The 20,741-nt window shown below is 34.7% G+C and overlaps 1 protein-coding gene across 1 annotated transcript; it reads right to left on the bottom strand.

Moving 5' to 3' along the window:
• Positions 1-2,712: 2,712 nt before the first annotated feature.
• On the bottom strand, positions 2,713-20,066 carry TERB1 (telomere repeat binding bouquet formation protein 1; the record flags this gene model as incomplete). Its single annotated transcript, XM_084294820.1, has 19 exons — positions 2,713-2,958; positions 3,984-4,132; positions 5,587-5,667; positions 6,067-6,237; positions 7,487-7,579; positions 9,083-9,209; positions 10,181-10,534; positions 11,269-11,432; positions 12,371-12,496; positions 13,323-13,454; positions 14,344-14,496; positions 14,978-15,100; positions 15,253-15,368; positions 15,444-15,504; positions 16,011-16,142; positions 16,627-16,755; positions 16,944-17,054; positions 17,950-18,008; positions 19,900-20,066. 19 exons carry the CDS (start codon positions 20,064-20,066, stop codon positions 2,713-2,715), a joined length of 2,694 nt encoding a protein of 897 aa, XP_084150946.1.
• Positions 20,067-20,741: the final 675 nt, after the last annotated feature.

Below are 20,741 nucleotides of genomic sequence, written 5' to 3' on the forward strand. Positions count from 1 at the left end.
CGATAAATTTTGTTCTTCTACTCGTGTTACGAAACAATTTCTTTTTTTTTTTTTCTTTTTTTTTTTTTTAAAAATACTTTTTCTGAAATTCTTTCCCTCACACTTGGGCAGTAACCACCAGGCACTTGGACTTTTCAAAGCATGAGGTAGCATAAGAAGTCTAAAAGTGACATGAATGGGTCTTACACAACTATATTACTAATAACCATTCCGTGTGCATTTCAAAGCAGTTTATACAAGAAAATACAATTACCCAGAGTGTTCGATCACTTACTTTCAGACAGATGAATCGACTTGCACAAATTCATACAACACGTCTCTACTCGCTCCCAGTCATGACTCTCCCTTGCTGGATTTTATAAGAACGTTTTAATGATGCCTATTTCAGCAATTTTCATTACGAGAGAATTAAAGCGGCAGTGGAGATTGTGGGGATTTCAGCTTTGGAGATTTTCAGCGCTTACCAAGGCACAGAGCACCTGAACTAACTTTGAAATGAGGCCTGTTCTAAGGAAGGTAGATTACTGACTTCACAACCTAAACTGTTACCTATAAATAGGTAAATTGTCAATATTGCAATACTCTGATTACATCTGTCAACTAAAGATGTACATCTTCCATATTTTTTCCACTTCAAATACATTTAGGCCAGAATAATAGGGATTACTAATACACATTCAGATACTACATGAAATAGAAGCTTGCCTGGACTAGCTTACGAGTCCTTGGAAAAATACGTTGTGGAGTGTGTAACAGACCAAAATCTCGCTGATGTATGCACCACTCCTTGGTATTACTTTTGGCTCAGGTTCTGCAAATATGTAGGCCAATATTTAATTACACCCCTTGGAATAGCTCCATTCATAAAGGTTTATAGGATTGGGCCTTTACAAAGATATGCCTTAAGGCATCTTTTATAGGTTCTTTAGTATTTTAACAAGATATATATATATATATAAAGAGCAACAGCTGAAAAACATTTAAAAACGATTTATTATACCATCAGCATCAGTGGAAGTCCTTCACTTTCAGATTATCATTCCCACTTTTAAGCATTCAAGCTACATCATAGTAAAAGCCTACAGCAAATAAGATGACCAAGCTTTTTCTATAATAAATGAACTAATTAGAACAGAAATACTAAGGCTATCACTGAAAAATCAAGTTATTAAGCCTTTCACTAAAGCTTTTTACAACCATTGTATATTTAGCAAGAACAGTTGTTCTGCTCATGCACTTATATAATATACAAATAAATGTTCCACTGCAAATAGAAGTCAAATTAATCAGTAGCTACACTCTATTTAGTTCACCACATAAGTATTTTACATAGGTCCATGAATGTCATATAAGAAATACTGCAGCTGAACCACACACTATCTTACGTGTATAAGTTCTGAAATCTCCACAAGCTCTGTAATTCAATTTATGTGAACCTCTGTAAGATTTGCCTAGCGTATTCAGCAATGCTCAAACATACATTTGGTGCTTTCTCTCATAGATATATCCTGTTTTACTCAGAATTATTTGCAAGTAAGAATTTAACAAAATTATAAAGCTTGTCCTACCAGCCCTTTCTCTCTGAAAGTATACAACCTTCTGTTCAAAAATACGTCAGGTATGTTAATTTTCTTGAACGTTTCCTACAACTTCTATGTTCAAAATTAATAGTTATTAGCATTTATATTGTGAATGTTTTGATATCATTAGAAAGGTCTTTATAACCTCTGCAATCACTTAAACATTTCTGCTAACTATACGATTCTCTTAATTGTTGACCTGACTGTATAACTTAGAATAAAAAAAAACACCTCTTCTAGATGTCTGGAAATGTATTCTATTTTTCTACACATACTGCACATCAAGTGCATAAAGTATCTTAGCTGCTGATTTCACTGATTAAAAGGGGAAAAAAAGTCAGAACATTAACACTTAGCAGTTTCTGGCATAACATATTAATAAAAATATTCAGTAATTCAAATAATTAAATTCAAAATATTCAATAAACCTTTTCTTTACAAATACATTTTAAAAAGAATCAAAGCAAATTAATTGTTGCAAAACCAAAAGTGTAAGAACGTTAAATTAAGTTCTTTTAAAAAATAACTTTTACTGGTAAAGACTATTTTAGTAGCTATTTTAGCATTATTAAAAAAATTACATTTAAGTGAAAATCGCAAAGCATAACAATTTCGGTAAATGAATGTTAGCAGTGAAAAACACAAGTTCAAACCAATCTAAATTCTCAACAGGCTTGTATCATTGTGGTAGTACATCTTCATTAATAAAGCTGTTCTTCAACTTTGTGCATCAAAATCGAAAATATTCTTGAAAGATGTTATTGATGGATTTTGTTTTTTTCCTGCCTCTGTAAGATAGTAGATACAAAAACCATCATGACCAATGTTGACACAAGACACTATACAATTTTAGAAAAAAGTCTCAGTAGAAAAATGGTTGCCCAGTCCCACATTTACCCAGAATACAGCAAAAAAATGCTATCTGATCCATCCGTTGTGATAGCATCTCTAAATTACATTGGAGGCCATTCAAATCCTCAGCATGCAAAACATTGAAATGACAGAAAGACCAACCCCACAGGCTGCAAATTCTAATATCCTATGGGTTTGTGGTTTTTTTTTTTTTTTTTTTGAGTCAAATCAGGGTGAAAAGATTAAAAATGACCTGGTAGTATATATTATTAGTAGAAAACTAAACTTTAGTTATTTGCACCTGCAACTTGTAGTATTTGCTGGAAAGATCAACATTCGTCCGTCCTTCCTGAAATGGGTAGGACCACAAAATCAAATTCCAGTGATGACCCATTTCTTTTACTCCAGTTAAAAGATAATTGATTTCTTCATCTGTGAAATCTTTTCGGATTCTTCTTTTCTTGTTGAAAGTTCTTATGTTTATATCCAGGGAGTCTCTCTCATTGTTCTGGAAGTATTTATTTTGCTGTAATTAAAAACTAAGTAAATTTACACAGTATTTCCCATTCAGAAGCAATGCATTATTACTGGTGATGCAACCTTAACTAGTTCTGAAGAATCAATTGCTTTATCAGGATAATGATGGTTCTTCAATATATTACGTTCAGCCATTTCTTCAGTCATCCACTCAATGAAATACAATATTTTTAAACATTGACACATTTATTTCTGTTGTGCCTACCTAACTTTCACCCTCAGTATCTGTTTTCTAGCCAGAACAGCTATGTCTTTAGTTTTCTACTATTTCTATACTGTAGGAATTTTTGTAAGTACAAGAAAAAAGTATACCTCCATATCCACCAACTTGAAAGGGCTAACAGTAGAAAAATGCTTAACTTCTTTCAGGGATAAATCACTATGAAGTAGAATCAGCAGAGGAGGATATGTTTTGAATATGGTTCACTTTGTTACTGGGGTCCTGTTAAGGGTGACTTGAAAAGAAAATATGTAATTCACACTCATGTTACATTTATAAATATGTGAGCGTATGAGTAGGCTTCGCATAACTAACCTCATTCTCACCAAGTGAATATATACAATTTTCTTTTAACTGTTGGCATTCCTGGCTGTGCTTTTCTTTCACACATTGTCTCCTCAAGTTAGCATCCTGTTTTTTTTGGAAAGCTATGAAATTGTGAACAAGGCCACCTCTTAGTTGTTCTGAAGTAACTGAGCTCTACTGTAAAACTGAATGTAGTGTTGTAAAAGAATATTTATTCTAATGAACATGAATACATAACTGTTGCTTTATTAGTAATATCTAATTTTCATTATATCTTTTTCCAATCATTGTTGTTAACGTGTCAGGATTATTTAGGTACTGGAAGCAACTAGCAAATAATAGGATTTAGCCCAAAATAAACCTCAATAATACTATGAGTGAAGGTACAAGAATGACTATTTAAATTCTCAGCTACTTGTCTCTAGCAGCAAGCATGGATTCCTTTTTCAATGCCCTGAGCTAAAGGTAATGAATGGTCTTTAAGTTACTCTTATTACAGTATTAATTTTCTGGTAATACTCACACTTTTCATATATCGGTAGCAAGTTATATTCTTCAGGTAACCGAGTATTTTTATTATGTTCATCTCTATGGGAAGTATCAGGTTTGTTTCTTCTAATTGGAGTCAAAAGAATACCTAAAAAAATAAAACATCTTGTCTTTTTCTTGGAAAAAAAAAAAAAAAAACACCACATAAAACACAGGTAACATTTTAGGAACTGAAATTTATGACAAAACCATGTTTTGAGCCATACTACTATCTGTTCTTGGAAGAAAGAGTGAAAAATGCAGTTAAGTTCAGAAAATGTTTACTTGCTAAAGGTTATTAGTGTAATAAGTTATTGAGATGAAATAAACAGCTGCTCTTTTTAACAAAAGTTTTTAAACTTCCATGGCTATCATTGCCAAATTAGTTTCTGAATATGATTTTAAATATGTATATATATATACAGACACACACACTAGCTATTACCAGAAATCAATTACATAATGATGTAAACAAGGTTTTTGGAAATAGAACACTAAAAACAAATTCCTGACTGGTGGGCTGATTTTTCAGAATTGATTTTTTATTTTTTATTTTTTTTTTAAGTAATATTAACATTTATGAATTTAAGTACTGATTTTGAGAGCTTCTTCAGCTTGCTTTAAAATTTCCGGTCAGTCCTAAGTTAACAGTATGGGTCACTAGTTGCTGAATGTATTATTTTGACTGCAGTCAGAGCTCTGCAGGATGTGCCCAAAATCACCACATTCTGAAGAAAATTCCTTGTGAATTATGCAAAAAAATAGATATATTTGTGGAGTAAATAAAAGAGTTCAAATTATAACCAACTATTTCATTATATTGTAGAATAAAATATTTTTAAAGATACATATTCCGCTATTTACAAATGGACAGTTGTGCATTATAGACATAGACCTTAGCATTATAGACCTTTTTTTAGGGGCAACTGATGCTTTTGTAAGCACAGGGTTCTGAAATTGTCCTGCAGAGGCTGATAGAGCTAATATTCACTTTTCCATCTCTATTTGTCAGTAATGTCTTACTCAACAACTCAGTATACAGGACAGGTAAACAAACCTCTTTAATTTTCTGATAGATCACTTCCAGACACTTGCTCCAGTATGGTTGTATATTTCAAGTTTACTTTTAGCTATTTAGCACACAGAAACCCAAGTCCTTAGCGGAACTCCAAGAAGGAACAGAAACAGAAATAGGATAACACAGCTATAGTGCTGAATCTAGGTGCAGATGAATGATGCTGAATCTAGGAACAAACAGCTGCACTGTGATCTGATCTTGACTGTGCCTCTACATTTTTAAACTTAAGGCTACAAAATTGAGAAATAGTAGATGGCATGGCAGTAACCCTAGCAGGATTCAATGCAATCACCAGATAACTTAATTGTAAAGTAGTATGTGTAATAATTTCATGAGTATAAATTACACATTCTCTGACAGATTGTTGACAGAATCCATGTACAATATCATAATTCTTTATCCACAGGCTCTCATGGTGAAACCCTGCAATAAGATTACTCAGACAACAAATGCTTTTTGTATTAATTTCCAAACTAAGGCCTTACTTTGGACATTATCCTTTTTGCTCTTAAAAGTTGATGTCTCTGTATGCAATTTTCCTTTCTTTATTGGGGTCAGCAGTATTTCTAAAAAGTATAAGATAGAGACCATTAAAAATGCCAGCAGACAAGAACTATTTAATTACTTTTAAAAATTGCCTCTGTTAAACCAGAAAAATAAAAGATGCTTTTAAATAAGATTAATGCTCTTTTTATTGATCAATAATCGTAAGCCTCTTTTCATCCATGAGCATGTAATATTGGAATGAAACAAGTTAGTTGTAAAGTTCATCCATTCACACTTTTTGCAACTTCATATATTCACTTCTATTAATATTTGACTAACTGATCCTCCCAAAAAAATGGCAGTTCCAATCTCACTTAGTACAAATCATTGGTAAATCATATAAAGTGAGTAGGATATCAGAATAAGAATGTTAAAACAAGTTACTAAACAGTTACTAAAAAACAAACAAAATAAATTACGCTCAAAAGCTGCATATCCACTAATATGAGAAACAGACAACTTCTGAAGTTCCTTTTTATATCTTTCTTCAGCTTCCAGAACAACTTTGTGATGATAACATAGGTATGGACAAGTTCGCAGCATCTTGCTAAAAGTTTTGCTATTGACAGACAGACCTGCCGTTGTACAACCTGGAAAAAAAAATAGGGCATTGTAGAAACAGTAAGCATAACTGCTATAGCAGCCATCATAAAATTCAGCATGTTACTATGATCTACAATTTAACCTCCAATTTTTCATATACATATGTTAAAAGAGGTTATTTATCTCTGTATCTTCTTGAAAATACTTATTTATTGTTTTGTGCTTGCTCTCTAAATTTGTTTTCAACATGACCTATGGAACCAAATTGTACTGCACTTCAACGCTAAAATTACTTAATTAGGCACAGATTCTCTACAGAAATAAAAATATTGATGGGATGGGAAGAAAGGGCCCCTGTTCACTTTGCACAGAAGGAACGATTTCTGCAGGAGCTAAAACATAAAACATGTCTTTGCTTTACTGTGAAAATTTGTGTTGTGACAGCTATCTGCATTAACCTGAATATAACCGATAAGCCTAGTTTGTGCATGAATTCCCTCACAGGAAGCCTTCTGATTTTTTTTCTGAGGTCATAACCCATTCTAATATACAGTTTAGTTACTCTTAAGTGCTCTCACTGTTAGTTATGGCAGCTGAAAAAGAACTTCTGTGAAGAATTTGAAGGGCACAGGTGTATCTCAGCAATATTCTAGCCTAAGATAAAGCACTGCTGAAACTCAGGTTGAAACTATTTGGACAACTTGATTTCATATGCCCACATGATACTTCACAGTGGACTGTGGATCTATTTAAAAAAAGACCATACAGATTCCACCTACAAATGCTGAGTAGCAGAGGCACTGTCATAACCTACTGATGGACTGTGTTCAGGAAGGAAAATACGGAGGAAATGCAGGCTGCAGTCATGGATAGCTGTGATAGCCTCTCTCTATTTAAGAGCAGTAAGGCAGAGAAAATAGAAGGGCTTCATAATAGTTAGGAGGCTTAGCAGGGCGAATACATAAGGGATTTGAGCAGGGCTTCTTTTTTTTTTTCCCTCTGAGGAAGCAAAGACCTGCTCTGTAACTACTAGGTGTTCTCTAAGCTATTGTACATTGTTTCTTAGTAAAACCAATATTACTAAAGACACACAGATCAGGATCAAAATATGTAAGCTTTATGTCAACATTTCTTTTATTTTAGAAGCAGAGAAAGTAAAGGAAGCAGTTAAGGATTAGAGAACAGGTAATCCAATAGAAGTGTTAAGATTTCTGTAATGTCAGGTTCACTTTCTGGTTTGGTGGCTCTTCAATGCTTCTTTTTTGAATTTAGGAAACAAGGACCTAAGATATTTACCTATACACCTTATATCTGTCATTTTAAGGGATGCAGTTGTAGTCAAGGTACTTTTTCCTTCCTTGGTTATCTCTGAGGACAATGAATGGTTGTCTAAATAAAGAGGAAAAAAAAACAACGCTAGGAAGAAAATGCAAGCTATCATTTGCTAGGGGAATCATGCATCAGCATACTTATATTCAATTATATTTTCAATTTATAGATTAGGAAAGTTGAATTCACATTAACAGCAGAAAATCCAAATGAAATTTCCTGAAGTTAAACAGAGAGTATTCATGTTTATGTAAATCCAGAATTATGTATAATTCAATGCTTACTTCTTATTTACTTTCCTAATGAAGCATACCACTTCAACTTGAACACAGCAAAATAACCCTGTAAACTCACATTGCTTAATTAAGTTCCATGAACATGATCTTTATTTAGAATCAGATACTGAAAGTGTGATGTACTGGAATACTACTTATTTTTCATTTAAATAACCATTTGTGAAAGTCAGCTTTGTCCCTTGTAAAGCTACCATCCTGGCGAACACTGAACTAATGAATGATTTTGTAAATTAATTGGAGACTAAATTTTAAGCAAAAATTTGATTGACTATATTCCAATTCTGAAATAAATACACATAAAGAAAATCACTGTAAACCTGAAAAACTCTTATTCTACCACCATCCACACACACTCAAAATGTAGGAACATCTTCAGGCAAAAGTCACTCTCACAGGTAGGTTCTATCCCCACAATTAAAAGTACAGTACAAAACCAGTAGCCTTGCACATGTTCTGTTAAGGGCTTCAATTGTTCAGTATGGATTGCATTCAGACTTAATTTAAAACATTTATCTGTAAGACATTCAGTTGAATAGTTAAAATAAAATAAAATAAAAAGCTAAAAAATCTTAAAAGAAAAAAGAACACTCTAGATAAGGTTGTATTTAATATAAAATTCCAGAATTATTCAGTTAAAGAATATTACAAGTAATGTATTTTGTCATCTAACTTAAACATGATAAAAAAGTAATGATAAAAATAAACAAAACAAATTAAAATCGTTAAGAACAAAATTATCTAAAACACGAATATGATTAGCTATTTGTACCTGACGTGCATGCCTGTTTCATATTTCTAACAGTCTTTGCTGGTTGTTTAAATAAGTCTTTCCTGGAAAGATTAACAATGTGAACCAATTTTATATAAAGTTTCAAAACATACATTTAACTGTAAATTAATACGCACGTTCCAAAATACAGAACAAAAAGCACATTAAATATACAAAAGATAAAATTCTACAAAAAAGATTGTATTTATCCCAAGTTCCTGAGCTAGAAGTATCCAGCATGATATTATCATCTTAGAAATTTGTTTACCCAATACATGTGATTAGCATTCCTTGCAGTGCTATGCAGCATGTTTGTTCCAGCATTCGGAACACAGTACTTTTCCTGGCATTCGCTGCTTTCCAGAATCATTTCCAATTCCAGTTTATATCACAGTTACTGAGTGCACATTAAACTTCCAAAGAAGTGTTCTGAACACTGTAACTTTTACCAGATGTGGCAATTGCTCTGAAAGGCAATTTGTCATCTTCTCTTCTTACACTGAGTATCTTTTATGCAACCAACACATTCCTGTGATACCACAATCATGCATTTTTCAACATCATTGACCACCTTTGAATGCTGCAGAAGCAAGGAGCCTAATCCATGGTTGTGCTCAGGTAACTCCTGTTTTTACACATACACACATGCAAGGAGAGCACTTTTTCCACAAAATGTATTCATTGATAATTTTGTGCTTCAAAGGTCAGAACAACAAACAAAAAAGCTGTGTGAAATTATGCCAATTAGTAGCAAAGTAGAATTTAAGTGAAAGTACCATGGAAAATATACTAGGCCCTTGATTATTTCTGTGCTAGCTGCAGTCACAATATAACACATGCTAGCAATCTGTATAGGACCATGGTCCAGCCAGCCACATAAAGGAAGCACAATAAAAATGTGGAACAACAACAAAAAAAAGATCCATAGTTTTGTTCATATTCCCACTGCCTGTCTCAGAGGATACTTCTATGTAAATGCAAGACAATGGAATCTATACTTATTCTTACAGGTTGCCTATAAATCATTTTTTGTTTATCAGTAAGAAAGATAACCATAGGAAGCAAAAGAGGAAAATAAGCATTTGTGTGAAACAGGTGTGTAAAGCAAGAGAACAGTAAATGCAGTGAAGGAACTGAGTACAAGGGAAGAGAAACATGGGGGGAAAAAAGCTTTTTTTTTTCCTTCTTCATAGGAACTACAGTTTGAGTTCTTGCAGAACAGTTCTATAACTGCTGTTTTGCTTTTAAGTGCACATTGCAGAAGTATTAAGGGTTTGGTTTCATCCAAACCAATGGGTCAAATCCTAATCTTCTAAATCAGTGTGAATTTGAAGACAGAAGACTATGGATGCTTTCTCATCACTATGTTCAAGACCACAGAACATGGCCTGTAACAGGCTCTCTATACAAATCATCAGAAGCCTACCATTAAGAGGGAAAAAAATATATATATAAACAATGACACTGTAGCGTCTGTAACCTTTGGTACAAATACATAGCTAGAAACCACTAATTGAAAAGGCTGACATTCAGTTCAGAAGTTACTAATGAAAAGCAACTTACTATTTCTGCTTAGATGCAAGATACTTACTGTACTTGAAGAATAGATTGCCTTTTTTCACAACCTGTTTTCTCGTTTATACGATGACTTTGAAGTACACTGTCTCTCTGCACTTCATAAACTGGCCGTGGAATATCATTCTGTTCACTTTTTCTAGTAGAAGCGTTTACTGGATTCATAGCATTCACTGCTTCATTTTTCAGGGGAGAATTTACAGCTAGAGCAAGAACCTGACCATCCAAATTAGACGTTAATCGTGGATAACATGTTTCTTTATGTGTTCCTTCTACATATGTTTCTGGATGAATAGGATTCATTTCACGGTATTTTGTTGCTTCAATACTGTTTTCTGAAGGTCTGTCAACAAATACTCTTCCTTGCATTCTTTCCTGTATTGAAAAATATTAGTTAGTAACTGAATGGGCTCTTAAAAACCACAGTAACAACGAAGTAAATCTAATAAGATGATCAACTAGGATAGATCAATCTAATCCCTGACTGAATTGAAAGCCGACAAAACATCAAGGCTATCAAAGGTGTCCAAGAGGTAGTTATTAAGTGATAGTTCCAGACTGAAGCAATGGATGTGCTACTAATACAGAACACTTGGTAAATTTTAATTAACTGAAGATCCAGACAAATAACACAACATTTGCTATTCCACACCCAGAGATACCCTCCAGTTATACAGCACAAGCAAAGTTATGTAATAACAAAACTGTTTACATTCACATGTGCATTAGCTATCCTGTCATAGCTGTACAGTCATGGATATTTCGTGCTTGTGAATATTAAACTATAAATTTAAGCAACTGGCGATTAAAATAAAATTTAACTCTTGTTTTTCAACCTAAATGATCTGAACTTTATTATCAAAATAGATTTTCTACAAACTAAAATACTTCATAACATTCAGATGCCGTCTTTCTCTGACTGCACTCAATCCTTCTAACTTTGTATGATATACAATAACGGCAAAAAACAGAGGTTGTTTCTCATACATCCCATATCTTCCCTACTTTTCTAGCTCACAGTGAAATAATCTTAAGGGTTTACTTCCTATTGCTCCCTAGACTCTGAGAAGATGTGCTTAGTTTTACCCTGCTTTGGTAAACATGCCAACCTCATCATGTTCCTTTTCAATCAATTTTATTCTGTGTAAAATTTCTCTCGCTTTCTTCCAGTAATCTTGTAGACTTCTTTCTCTGATTTGCATGTCTGCTTCCAACTTGTCTGCATTCTTCTCATTTAATGAACTCTCATTTATTTTCAGGGACAATTGTTCAGCTTCATAAAACATAAAGTTAATATTCCAAATTTTAATCACTGAATACTTTAATATTTATTATATTATAGTATTCTGAGGAAGTGACTCCCCGTAAATAATAATGCAAAATATAACCCCCTGTTAATCTAAATTTATACACACATGTTCATACACTTCAAAGATAAACTGCAGTCACAAGAAGCATGTGCAGTGTTTCCATTAAGTAATCATTGAGCTTGCAACTACAGCTGTTATAACCTGTTTATAAAATTATGATTTGTTTTAAGAAATCACTTTATTCTGGACAGTTCCTTCACCAGTATGGCTTTTAAAAATAAAACACCTCTGTATCGATGGAGCCTGAAAAGTACCATGTCCCCTCAGCTATACACTTAAACAAAACTCTCAGATACACTTTTAATGCAAAAATATAGATACATGCTTTTTACTGATTAGCACTGCATAATACCTTCAGTGCTATAGAGACTGAAGGACAAGGTGTCTTTCTGCTCCACGGGTAGTATTACACAATTTAAAAACATTAAACAGGATGCTTCAAAATGCACCCTACTTTAAAATTGAAGTTCACACTTTTTAATATGGTAAAATAATAGTAGCCATGGTGATTACAGGCCTGATTATCCATTGGTTTAGTCTCTAAAGGTACAGTGGTACATACCCATGAACAGAGTACTAATAGGGTATGGGATTATAATATTTTGTACATTGTTTATAGACTGAAAAGGTTTTATGAACTGGGCCTACATATGTAGGTTACACAAATGCGTTCTTGTCACACCATTGAAGTTTTTACTTTTATTCTGCCTTCACTGCAGAAAATAAACATCTCTGAGTACACAGAATCACAAAGCTGCTACAGTTAAAATCATTTAGAAAGTCAAGAAAACTTAAATATGGAAGTCATCTCTCATTTTTAGAGCAGGAACAGTAAGCTTACTCATTTGTTTGCAGTTCTGCAGCACAAAAGTAGCAGCTTTGTTTAGTTCCTCATCTTGAGACTCAGTTAGTACCTGAATCATAAGTGGAAGACCATTGTTCTTGAGCAGTTCATATTGATTTTCTTCTAAAATAGAAAATTGTAAAAGAAAATAAGTTATTTGCAATCTCATACACACTTAATCTGAACTAATTTTAGAAGCTTAATACCAGTAACTTCCAGGGAAATTCTGGGAGCAAAAAAAACCACAAACAACATTGTTATGGATTCAAGTATGCTGTAATGACCCTACTAACCAGGCTGCAGCAGAAGTGCTCTAAATCACACAGGATGATTTGACCATACTTCAAATCTATTGCAAGAAACTTGAAGAAGGACCAAGCCAAACTAGACAAGTCAAAAATGTAAGCACTGCTCGGCATCAACTAAGACAGCAGCCTAAAATTTTATTGTTATCCGTGATACTGTGATAACAGGTAACAGATACTCTTGTACATGCCATGAGGAGCCTGGCAAAAATACTTCAGGGTTACTTAGCAGTTAAGTTACTCTAAAAACATTACCATTGTACAGCATTTTAAAATACTAATAGATATGTAAACAGTGCACAGCAGCTGTATCTATTCAAGGACCATTAAAACAGAGCTCAAAAAAATTTGTTATGTATGTGTTTTAGTAGTTTTCAGGACTGGGTGAATTTTACCCTGTGATACCTAAAAACAAACTGAATTCTTGCCTACTTTTCTAAAGTTCTGAAAGATACTATGTGTTAACAGGTCTTACAGTTTAGAGATCGAGTATATAGCAAACTTTTTTTTTTCCCTGCATATTAAGTTACATTATTTAAAAGAACATTCCCTCATGTTTCAAAATCTTGATCAAATGTCACCACTGAAATAATGTATGAGAATTCAGTTAAAAAAAGGGGCAGAAAGAAAGAAAAATTTCTTACCACAAACCTCAGTACAATGTCCAATTGTTAGAATAATACTCATTTTTTCTCCTGTATCCAAAGTGTCATTAGACAGCAGGTTCAGTAGCTCAGACACAGTGTGATACTTCGCCAAAGCGCCACCCATGGCAGCTATTATGTTAAAAACAAGTTGAAGAAAAATGAACTAGACAATAAGTATACAGACACCATTCAAGTCTGAAATTATTATTTATTTTTTAAGAGAACTCTCTATAGAAACTTGGGACTCTAAAAAAAGCCTTGGGACTGCGTAAACTCTAGTCTCTCATTTTTAATTTCAACACTTCAAATTGGCAGACCTCTACTGGTGTAGTAATTCTACCATGCCATTCCCCATATCCAACACTGCCTTTTCCCCCAGATTGTACTCTAGAATTGTGGTAGACCTGACAAACAAGGACTTTCCAACGTGCAAGTTGTGTAGACCTCTGCTGAGTTTTCTCACATCAGTTCCAGAACAGATTAAAAGAGTAGAGGAAGGTTTGATTCAGGCTATCTGCCATAACAAGAGCTAGGAATGTTCCTGGTAAAGAGGGCAAATTCTTCCTAAAACTGGGAACAACACTGCTAGTGCATGCATACTCCTAAAGCTTACAAAGCTTATTAGTCTCCAGTACAAGCCTACAGAAGCACAACTCTAACTCCAGAATCCAAGCTTACTGCCATGCCTAGTTCTCAGCTTTACTTACTGAAAAATAGCACCAGTAACTTATTTTTAAATTTTAGTATGGTTTAAATTTCACTAAGTTTATTTTAGTAACAATAGCAAAGTAATCCACCTCAGATTAACTGAATCATTCCCAATACAAGTTTGAATCTTAAAGATTTTGCAATACAAACTGGATCTGTGTGTGTATATATATGTATACATACATACACATATATATGTAAACTAATAGCCTTTTAGCATCCATTCCTAGCACTTATCCACCAAAACCAGGCTTTTAAAAAATGCAATTTAGAATTATCAGAAATAAGTGGCAGTGCTCTCTTCACTCACAGTCATTAGCAATGCAGGCATCCAGAGTCTTTGTTACTACTACCGCAAGTTTTGTGCTGGATTGACTTATACAGGAATCATGCATCAACTTGTTGAGAACTTTAGCTAAGGTATCCAGTCCTCCAACAGAAACAAAGTATTTCTGCACAGTGGCTTAATATGAGGAAAAAAAAGAGTTTTTTTTAATTGTTTTAGCATTTTTTAAACTCACTGCAATTTATCTATGCACATATTAATCACTTTATTTCCATCCATACAAAGAAACTCAATTTGGATATATATCAATCTTGAGAAATTGTTGTAATTGTTTTTTAAGTTAGTTACAAGAAACATATGGATCTAACACATGCATATAAATGTTTTCAGAAACATAGTAATGAAATATTTTCAAACTACTTCTAATCAAAAAAGCTCCCAAATAGTTTTTACCAACCTCAGTAATTACAGCCAATGAGGCTGTTCGTGTTCATAAGCACAAACCAGGGAAATGGAGATAGTCGAATCTAATTTTCAATTTAAAAGTTGCAAAAACAGTAAATGTATTTGTAGGGATTGATGATAAGAAGAAATCAAACATTTAACTGTAAAATGAAACTTACAAAAGGAAACTGTTTAAAGCTTCAGCTGTACTTACAGTTATTTGCAACTGTGAGGCCAACAAATGAACAAATAGGACGAACAATCTCAGGCTCCGTGCAACTTTCTAGCCACTCTTTTGCGTATGGAAAAACTGCACAGCAAATGCTTTGATTATCTTCTGGGAAAATAAAAACAAATAACCCCAAGTACAAACATAATTTGGCAAAGCATCACACCGAAATTTCAGTTGAACAATAAAAATGAAAACAGAACTTATCACTTTGGAAAAACACTTCAATCATTTTTCACAATTTTAACAGCAACACTTACCGTTCTGAGGATTGTTAACGCAGGCACAGAGAGTACTGCAGACTGAAGACCACAGTTGATAGCTCTGGTAAGTATTTTCATCTGACAGATTCATCTCAGATGTGGAAAGAGTTGTTCTGTTCAGGAAAAACAAAGGGAACAGGTCCTAAAAATTCTATCATTTTTCTGTTTGAACAGCAATTGTTTGTTACCTGAATAACTGTAGCAGAAGACCAATGCAGCCTGTTTCTCTGACATAAGTTTGCCCATACTCTAAAAGAGAAGACATACCAGACTCAGAAGACACACGCAACTTGAAACAAAATCCTGATGTCAAATTTAATTTATATATTTGAATTGTATTTCCATTTCCTAAGCAAATATGCACCCCCCTCCCCTGCTGAAAATCTCAGAAAAACATTGGCAAAAGTGTTTTATTTTTCTCTATGTCTAACTTTTTCAGAAGACTTTTGTCAGAAACTCCTGGTTTGCACGTAATGTTAGAATTTAAATACTTTCTGCTACTTAAGGAAATCCCAGTAAGCAATTACTTACTTATATTTATTTCATTTACAGTGAAGACCTTAAAGGTCTTTTTCCAATCTCAGTGATTCTATACTTCAGTTCCATTGACATGCTATGATGCATCTTTTTTAAGTTAACCTCACAAAAGCATTATTTATTGAGTGTTCCAAATTTCCATAACATAGATTGGCAAACAGAAAAAAGGAAACCATAAGTAAAAAAAATGGTGTTATAACACAGAAGAAAGCACTTACTGTTATTTGAAACCAGTACTAAGATGACATAAACAGACATTCTTTTTAAGTTCACACCAGAATCCTTATTAATTAAAACTAAAATGAGGTCCTCAAACAATGCAGAAGTACATAAAGATTGTTGACAGTAAACTGAAACCAGAAAATAAAAACCATTAAGTCCTTAAAGCAAGTCTTTTTTAAAAAAATCTTAAATTAGTTTGATAACATGATAACATAGTAAACAAAGGCTTAGTTTTATCTAAATCATTGTGAGGGCCTCTAAAGGGAATTAGGGCTTCCTCCTGTGGTCACTTCTAAACTATGCTGGTCCTTGGCAAACTTTGGAAGAATCTCTGAGTCATTACACTTGTTAACAAGGAAGTGAAGCAATAAAACTGTCCATTAGCATTAAGATGTGCTGGATACACAAGTCTAGCAGAGATAGGCATATCAGCAAGGTATTTCTTCAAACCTTGGGGTGGGAAAGCGGAACAGTGGCAACTTTATTTCCCCTTTTTCAAGCTTATTATTCTGTAATATCATTTTTGATGGGAAAAATAATGGAGAAAAAGAACAAGCCAAGGTATAATATGACCATGAGTAACTCAGAAATATACATAATAGTATTTATTACCATTACTCTCTATTATAATTCCTAATGTAAATAAAGCTGCTTCCTTTACTATGCAATGGACACTTGACTTTGCAAGATCATTTATAAACCTCAAACCACCAATTTCTCGAAAATATTCGCTTGCTTCACCTACAATAAACAAAGCAAAAAATAAAAATTAAAATTTTGCTTTTGTGTAAAATTAAAATCTTAAGATTTTACACCCCATCAAATCTTAGGTCTTTTAGCTAACTTATTTTCTCCCGGCATTGACAGCTTCTTAACATACATTGTGAACATAAACAGTTATGTTTTTTTGAAGGTAAAACGATTCTTACTGTTTTGTTGACAAATTGAATAAATAGTGATCAAAGCCTCTTTCTGAGATAAAGGGCAGTCCATCTGGTATTTAAGGCATTCAAGCAGTAAGTTCAGATCTGTTTTTATATCTAAGAGTAAACAAAAAAAAAACTTCACGTGAAGTGTTATCTTTTCTTTAAATTCATTTAGAATTACATTAAACCAGCTCAAAAATGTACCATGGATATGTATTTTAAAGAAAAAGCAAGCAAAACACAGAGCTACACCACTTCTATCCATCTATAAATAACTAAAGTACTTAACCCAAAGTCAACTATTTGAGCATGATTTGCTTCACTAAAGTAACAGTCCCATGTTAATATTTCTGGCTTTTAATTATTGTTAGTATATGTTATAAATTTAAATAACTTAATATTTAGCAATTTATATCACACTAAGTTCTCCAATTGCAAATTATATTACTTCTATTTAACAAATAATATGGAACTATGAACATCTGAGTGAATTAGGAACAGAATCCAGTGGAGGATTAGGCTAAATGCCAAGGCTTGCTATATGGCATTTATTTAAGCGAGACTGAATCACTTATCTCAACCGTTAGCATCTTGAACCAGGTCGTTATGTCAGGAAGTTAATACAAAGCATTTAGGGGTGCACCTACGTACAATCTTTAGTAGATAAATGACCATAGAAATCTGTTTCTTGTATTTTTGATGTAATAAAAGACTTACTAGACAATTATTTCCTAATTTGGCAAGAACAGATACCATATTTTTCAAACACTTCAGGTTTTGTGTTTCTTAAAGAAATTAAATAGAAAAAATATGTTTAAGTATCAGCAGAAAAAGGTGAACGTGTGCTGGCATTATTTACTGTTTGAATAAGGCAAGAATCCAAAAATTTGGCAACAAGGAAAAAGAACATTTCCCCAGTAGGTCACCCTCCTACAACTGACTTATCACAATCTACTAAAACTTTGTAAAACAGATTCAAATAAATCAGAAATATTTTCAGGTATCTTACCACACAGTGTTGTCTGCACACTTTGATTTTCCATTTTAGGTTGAACCCTTATTCTTGTTCTAAAATGACAAGGAAAAAGCATTTGCTCTTTGTTTAGATCAGCAGTTTCTATAACATACGAAATATAAGTTAAATATTTTTTTCTTAAATTACACCCTTTAACAGCTTTCTAGTTTTACACTATCCCCTGACACACAAACTATTTAATATAGCCTTGCATGGTGAAAGTTTCCTTTGGAAATACCCTATTTTATAGTGATGCTACTTCTAGTTGTGTTATGTCAGCAACTTTGAAAGGTAACATTTAACAAAAATAAAGTGATTCCATGCTGCCATTGTGGGTCACCACAAAAAGCACCTGGCATTAAAATATATCTAGCTCTCTCATTGATCACAATAAATGTCTTCAAATTTTCCTTACAACAGGCTACCAACTTCATCATCAGCCAACAAGGGGCAGCACAATTACCAGATAATGATAAATAAGCAAGTTTCTGACATCCAGTATAAAACAATCCACTTCCTACCACTGCTACATGAGCCAACCACTAAACCATAATTATATTGCTTTATCAGTAATGATCAAAACCAAAGACAGAAACGCACAGGAACCAAGACACTGATTATTTATTAAACCAAAACTTTATTTTAATTAACTAAAGAAATTTTAAATAGAACATGTAAATCAGAAAAACCCACAGCATTGATTCTACATAAGTCTAACATACCAGCATTTCCAATTTATGTGAACAGCAGAGCGAAATTCAGGTTTGGAAGCATGGTTAAGGCTTGTTGGCAGTCCTTGGCTGTTCGTGCCAGGCCACAACCCTATGGTGTATTAGGATGAACTGACATCTACCCTCAAATCTACTGTCTGCCCAAATGCTCAAATACACCATTTCACTTCCCTTATCCATGCTCCAAGTCCCAAATGTGATGAAAGGTTGATGCAAGTGTCACAGTAACCTATTTAAATATCTCAAGAATGACTTAGCTCCAGGTAGAAACTTTAAATCAGTAACAAAATCAGCTTAATAATGGATGAATTATCCTTCTCAAAGTAGAGCACAGGCTCTAAGAAATATCAGTGTCATCTTAGTGAAAACAGCCAGCCCTGCTTTCCAATTAGAGTTACCAAATGTCCCCATTCCTGCCCCACTTCCATCAGTTTAAAATGCTCCATATATATCCTTACAGTAGCAGGTTTTGAGAGGGATAGGGTAAAAAGGCTTCAGCTTCCTTTACCATTTCCAGAAGTGGTAATACATACACGTTCCTCTGTCTTGCAAATCTAGCCTTGCCACAACAGCAGAAAGCTCACAAGTCTCCCTCACCTCTTTTTTCCCCTCCTGACACCACCTTGCTAGCCAAGAGCAGCCATATGCACTCCCTGCAAATTCTTTAACAAAGACTACAAACATTAGCTCACTTTGGAGCAAATTTCATTTCAGTGAAGTTGGATTAAATACACGTTTATACAATTAGTCTTTCACATAAGTAGCATAGATTTTTAAACCCTATAGAAAGGCATTTTTAACTTTAATTGGATCTTTGAGACACACAGAAGGTACAGAAAACAGCGTTTATAAACCAGCCTACATTAACATGCAAATAGTTCAACTCTGCTGTTGCATCATGGAGCAAAGCTGCTAAGATAAATAACACAGTTTGCTGCAACAGATTCTTGGTAAACATCGCAAATAAGGGAAAACAGAATAACCCAGTAACAACCCTTTCAAAATTAATAATAATAATAATAACCTAAAAAAAGCCCTGATGTATTTGTCTGCTTGCTCAGCAGTGTCAGAGCACCTGATGCATGGCAGCACTGTGAGAGGAGTTTAGCAGAGTGCTGGGCCGTGGCTGCTGGACCTGGGCCCTGCAGGCACACTGGGGTGATACCAGGCAGCCTCAGGCCTGCTCTGCCTTTTAAAAACCCCGTGGTCAAACCCTGTCTGGCTCACTGGTGTTCTGTGACAATTGGAAGTCGGGCCAGCAAAGGACGCACCCCCAAACTTCTCAGAAACACTCTGTCCAGAGTGCCATAACAGGCCTCTGATGTCTTCCAGAGCTGTTTGGGAATTCACCCCATTCCTCTTCACTCTCAAATAAGTCATGTATGATCCATTAGGTTCATTACCAGAGTTTGACCCTGAAGCAGCAGTCATAACAAGTGCCCCAGATGATCCTGAACATAAAAAGTGGAGACTACATAAAGGATATGGGATTAAAACAAACAAACGAGGGATGGAACCGCAGAAGCATTCTTCTGCCGGCTGGAGGGCGGGAGGGCTGTCTGGAGCTGGGCAGAAGGGCAGGGGTTCGTTCGCTACCTGCAGCCCGGCGGCGGCACCGAGCCCTGTCAGCCACGAAGGCGGCCCCGCCGCCCGGCCCCGCGGCCTGAGGAGCGCGAGGAGCCCGAGGAGCCGGCCGCCCTCAGCCCCGGCGCGGGCTCTTCCCGCCCAAGGGCGCGGGCAGCTCGCCTCAGGCCCCAGCTGCCGCTCACGGCCGCAGCAGGGCGGACAGCCCCTCGTAACCGTCCCCAAGCACCACCCGAACCTCCGCGTGCCTCTAGGCTAAGGAGAGGGGAAGAGCAGCTTGCAGTGCAGCTCACTTTCCGTACTCAGCATTTGGGAAACTACAACTACACCATGAAATGCATACAGTTAATTGTTACCCGACATTTGCCAGACACACAGTGAGGGAGAGAGAGACCATCTCATGCTAGATAAATACAGCTGAAGCAAAACAAGTAATTTCTGAACATAACCCTTTCCCGTAACATCCTCAGA

Source organism: Netta rufina (genome assembly GCF_964035555.1).
Source record: "Netta rufina genome assembly, chromosome: 13".
Classification (NCBI taxonomy): domain Eukaryota; kingdom Metazoa; phylum Chordata; class Aves; order Anseriformes; family Anatidae; genus Netta; species Netta rufina.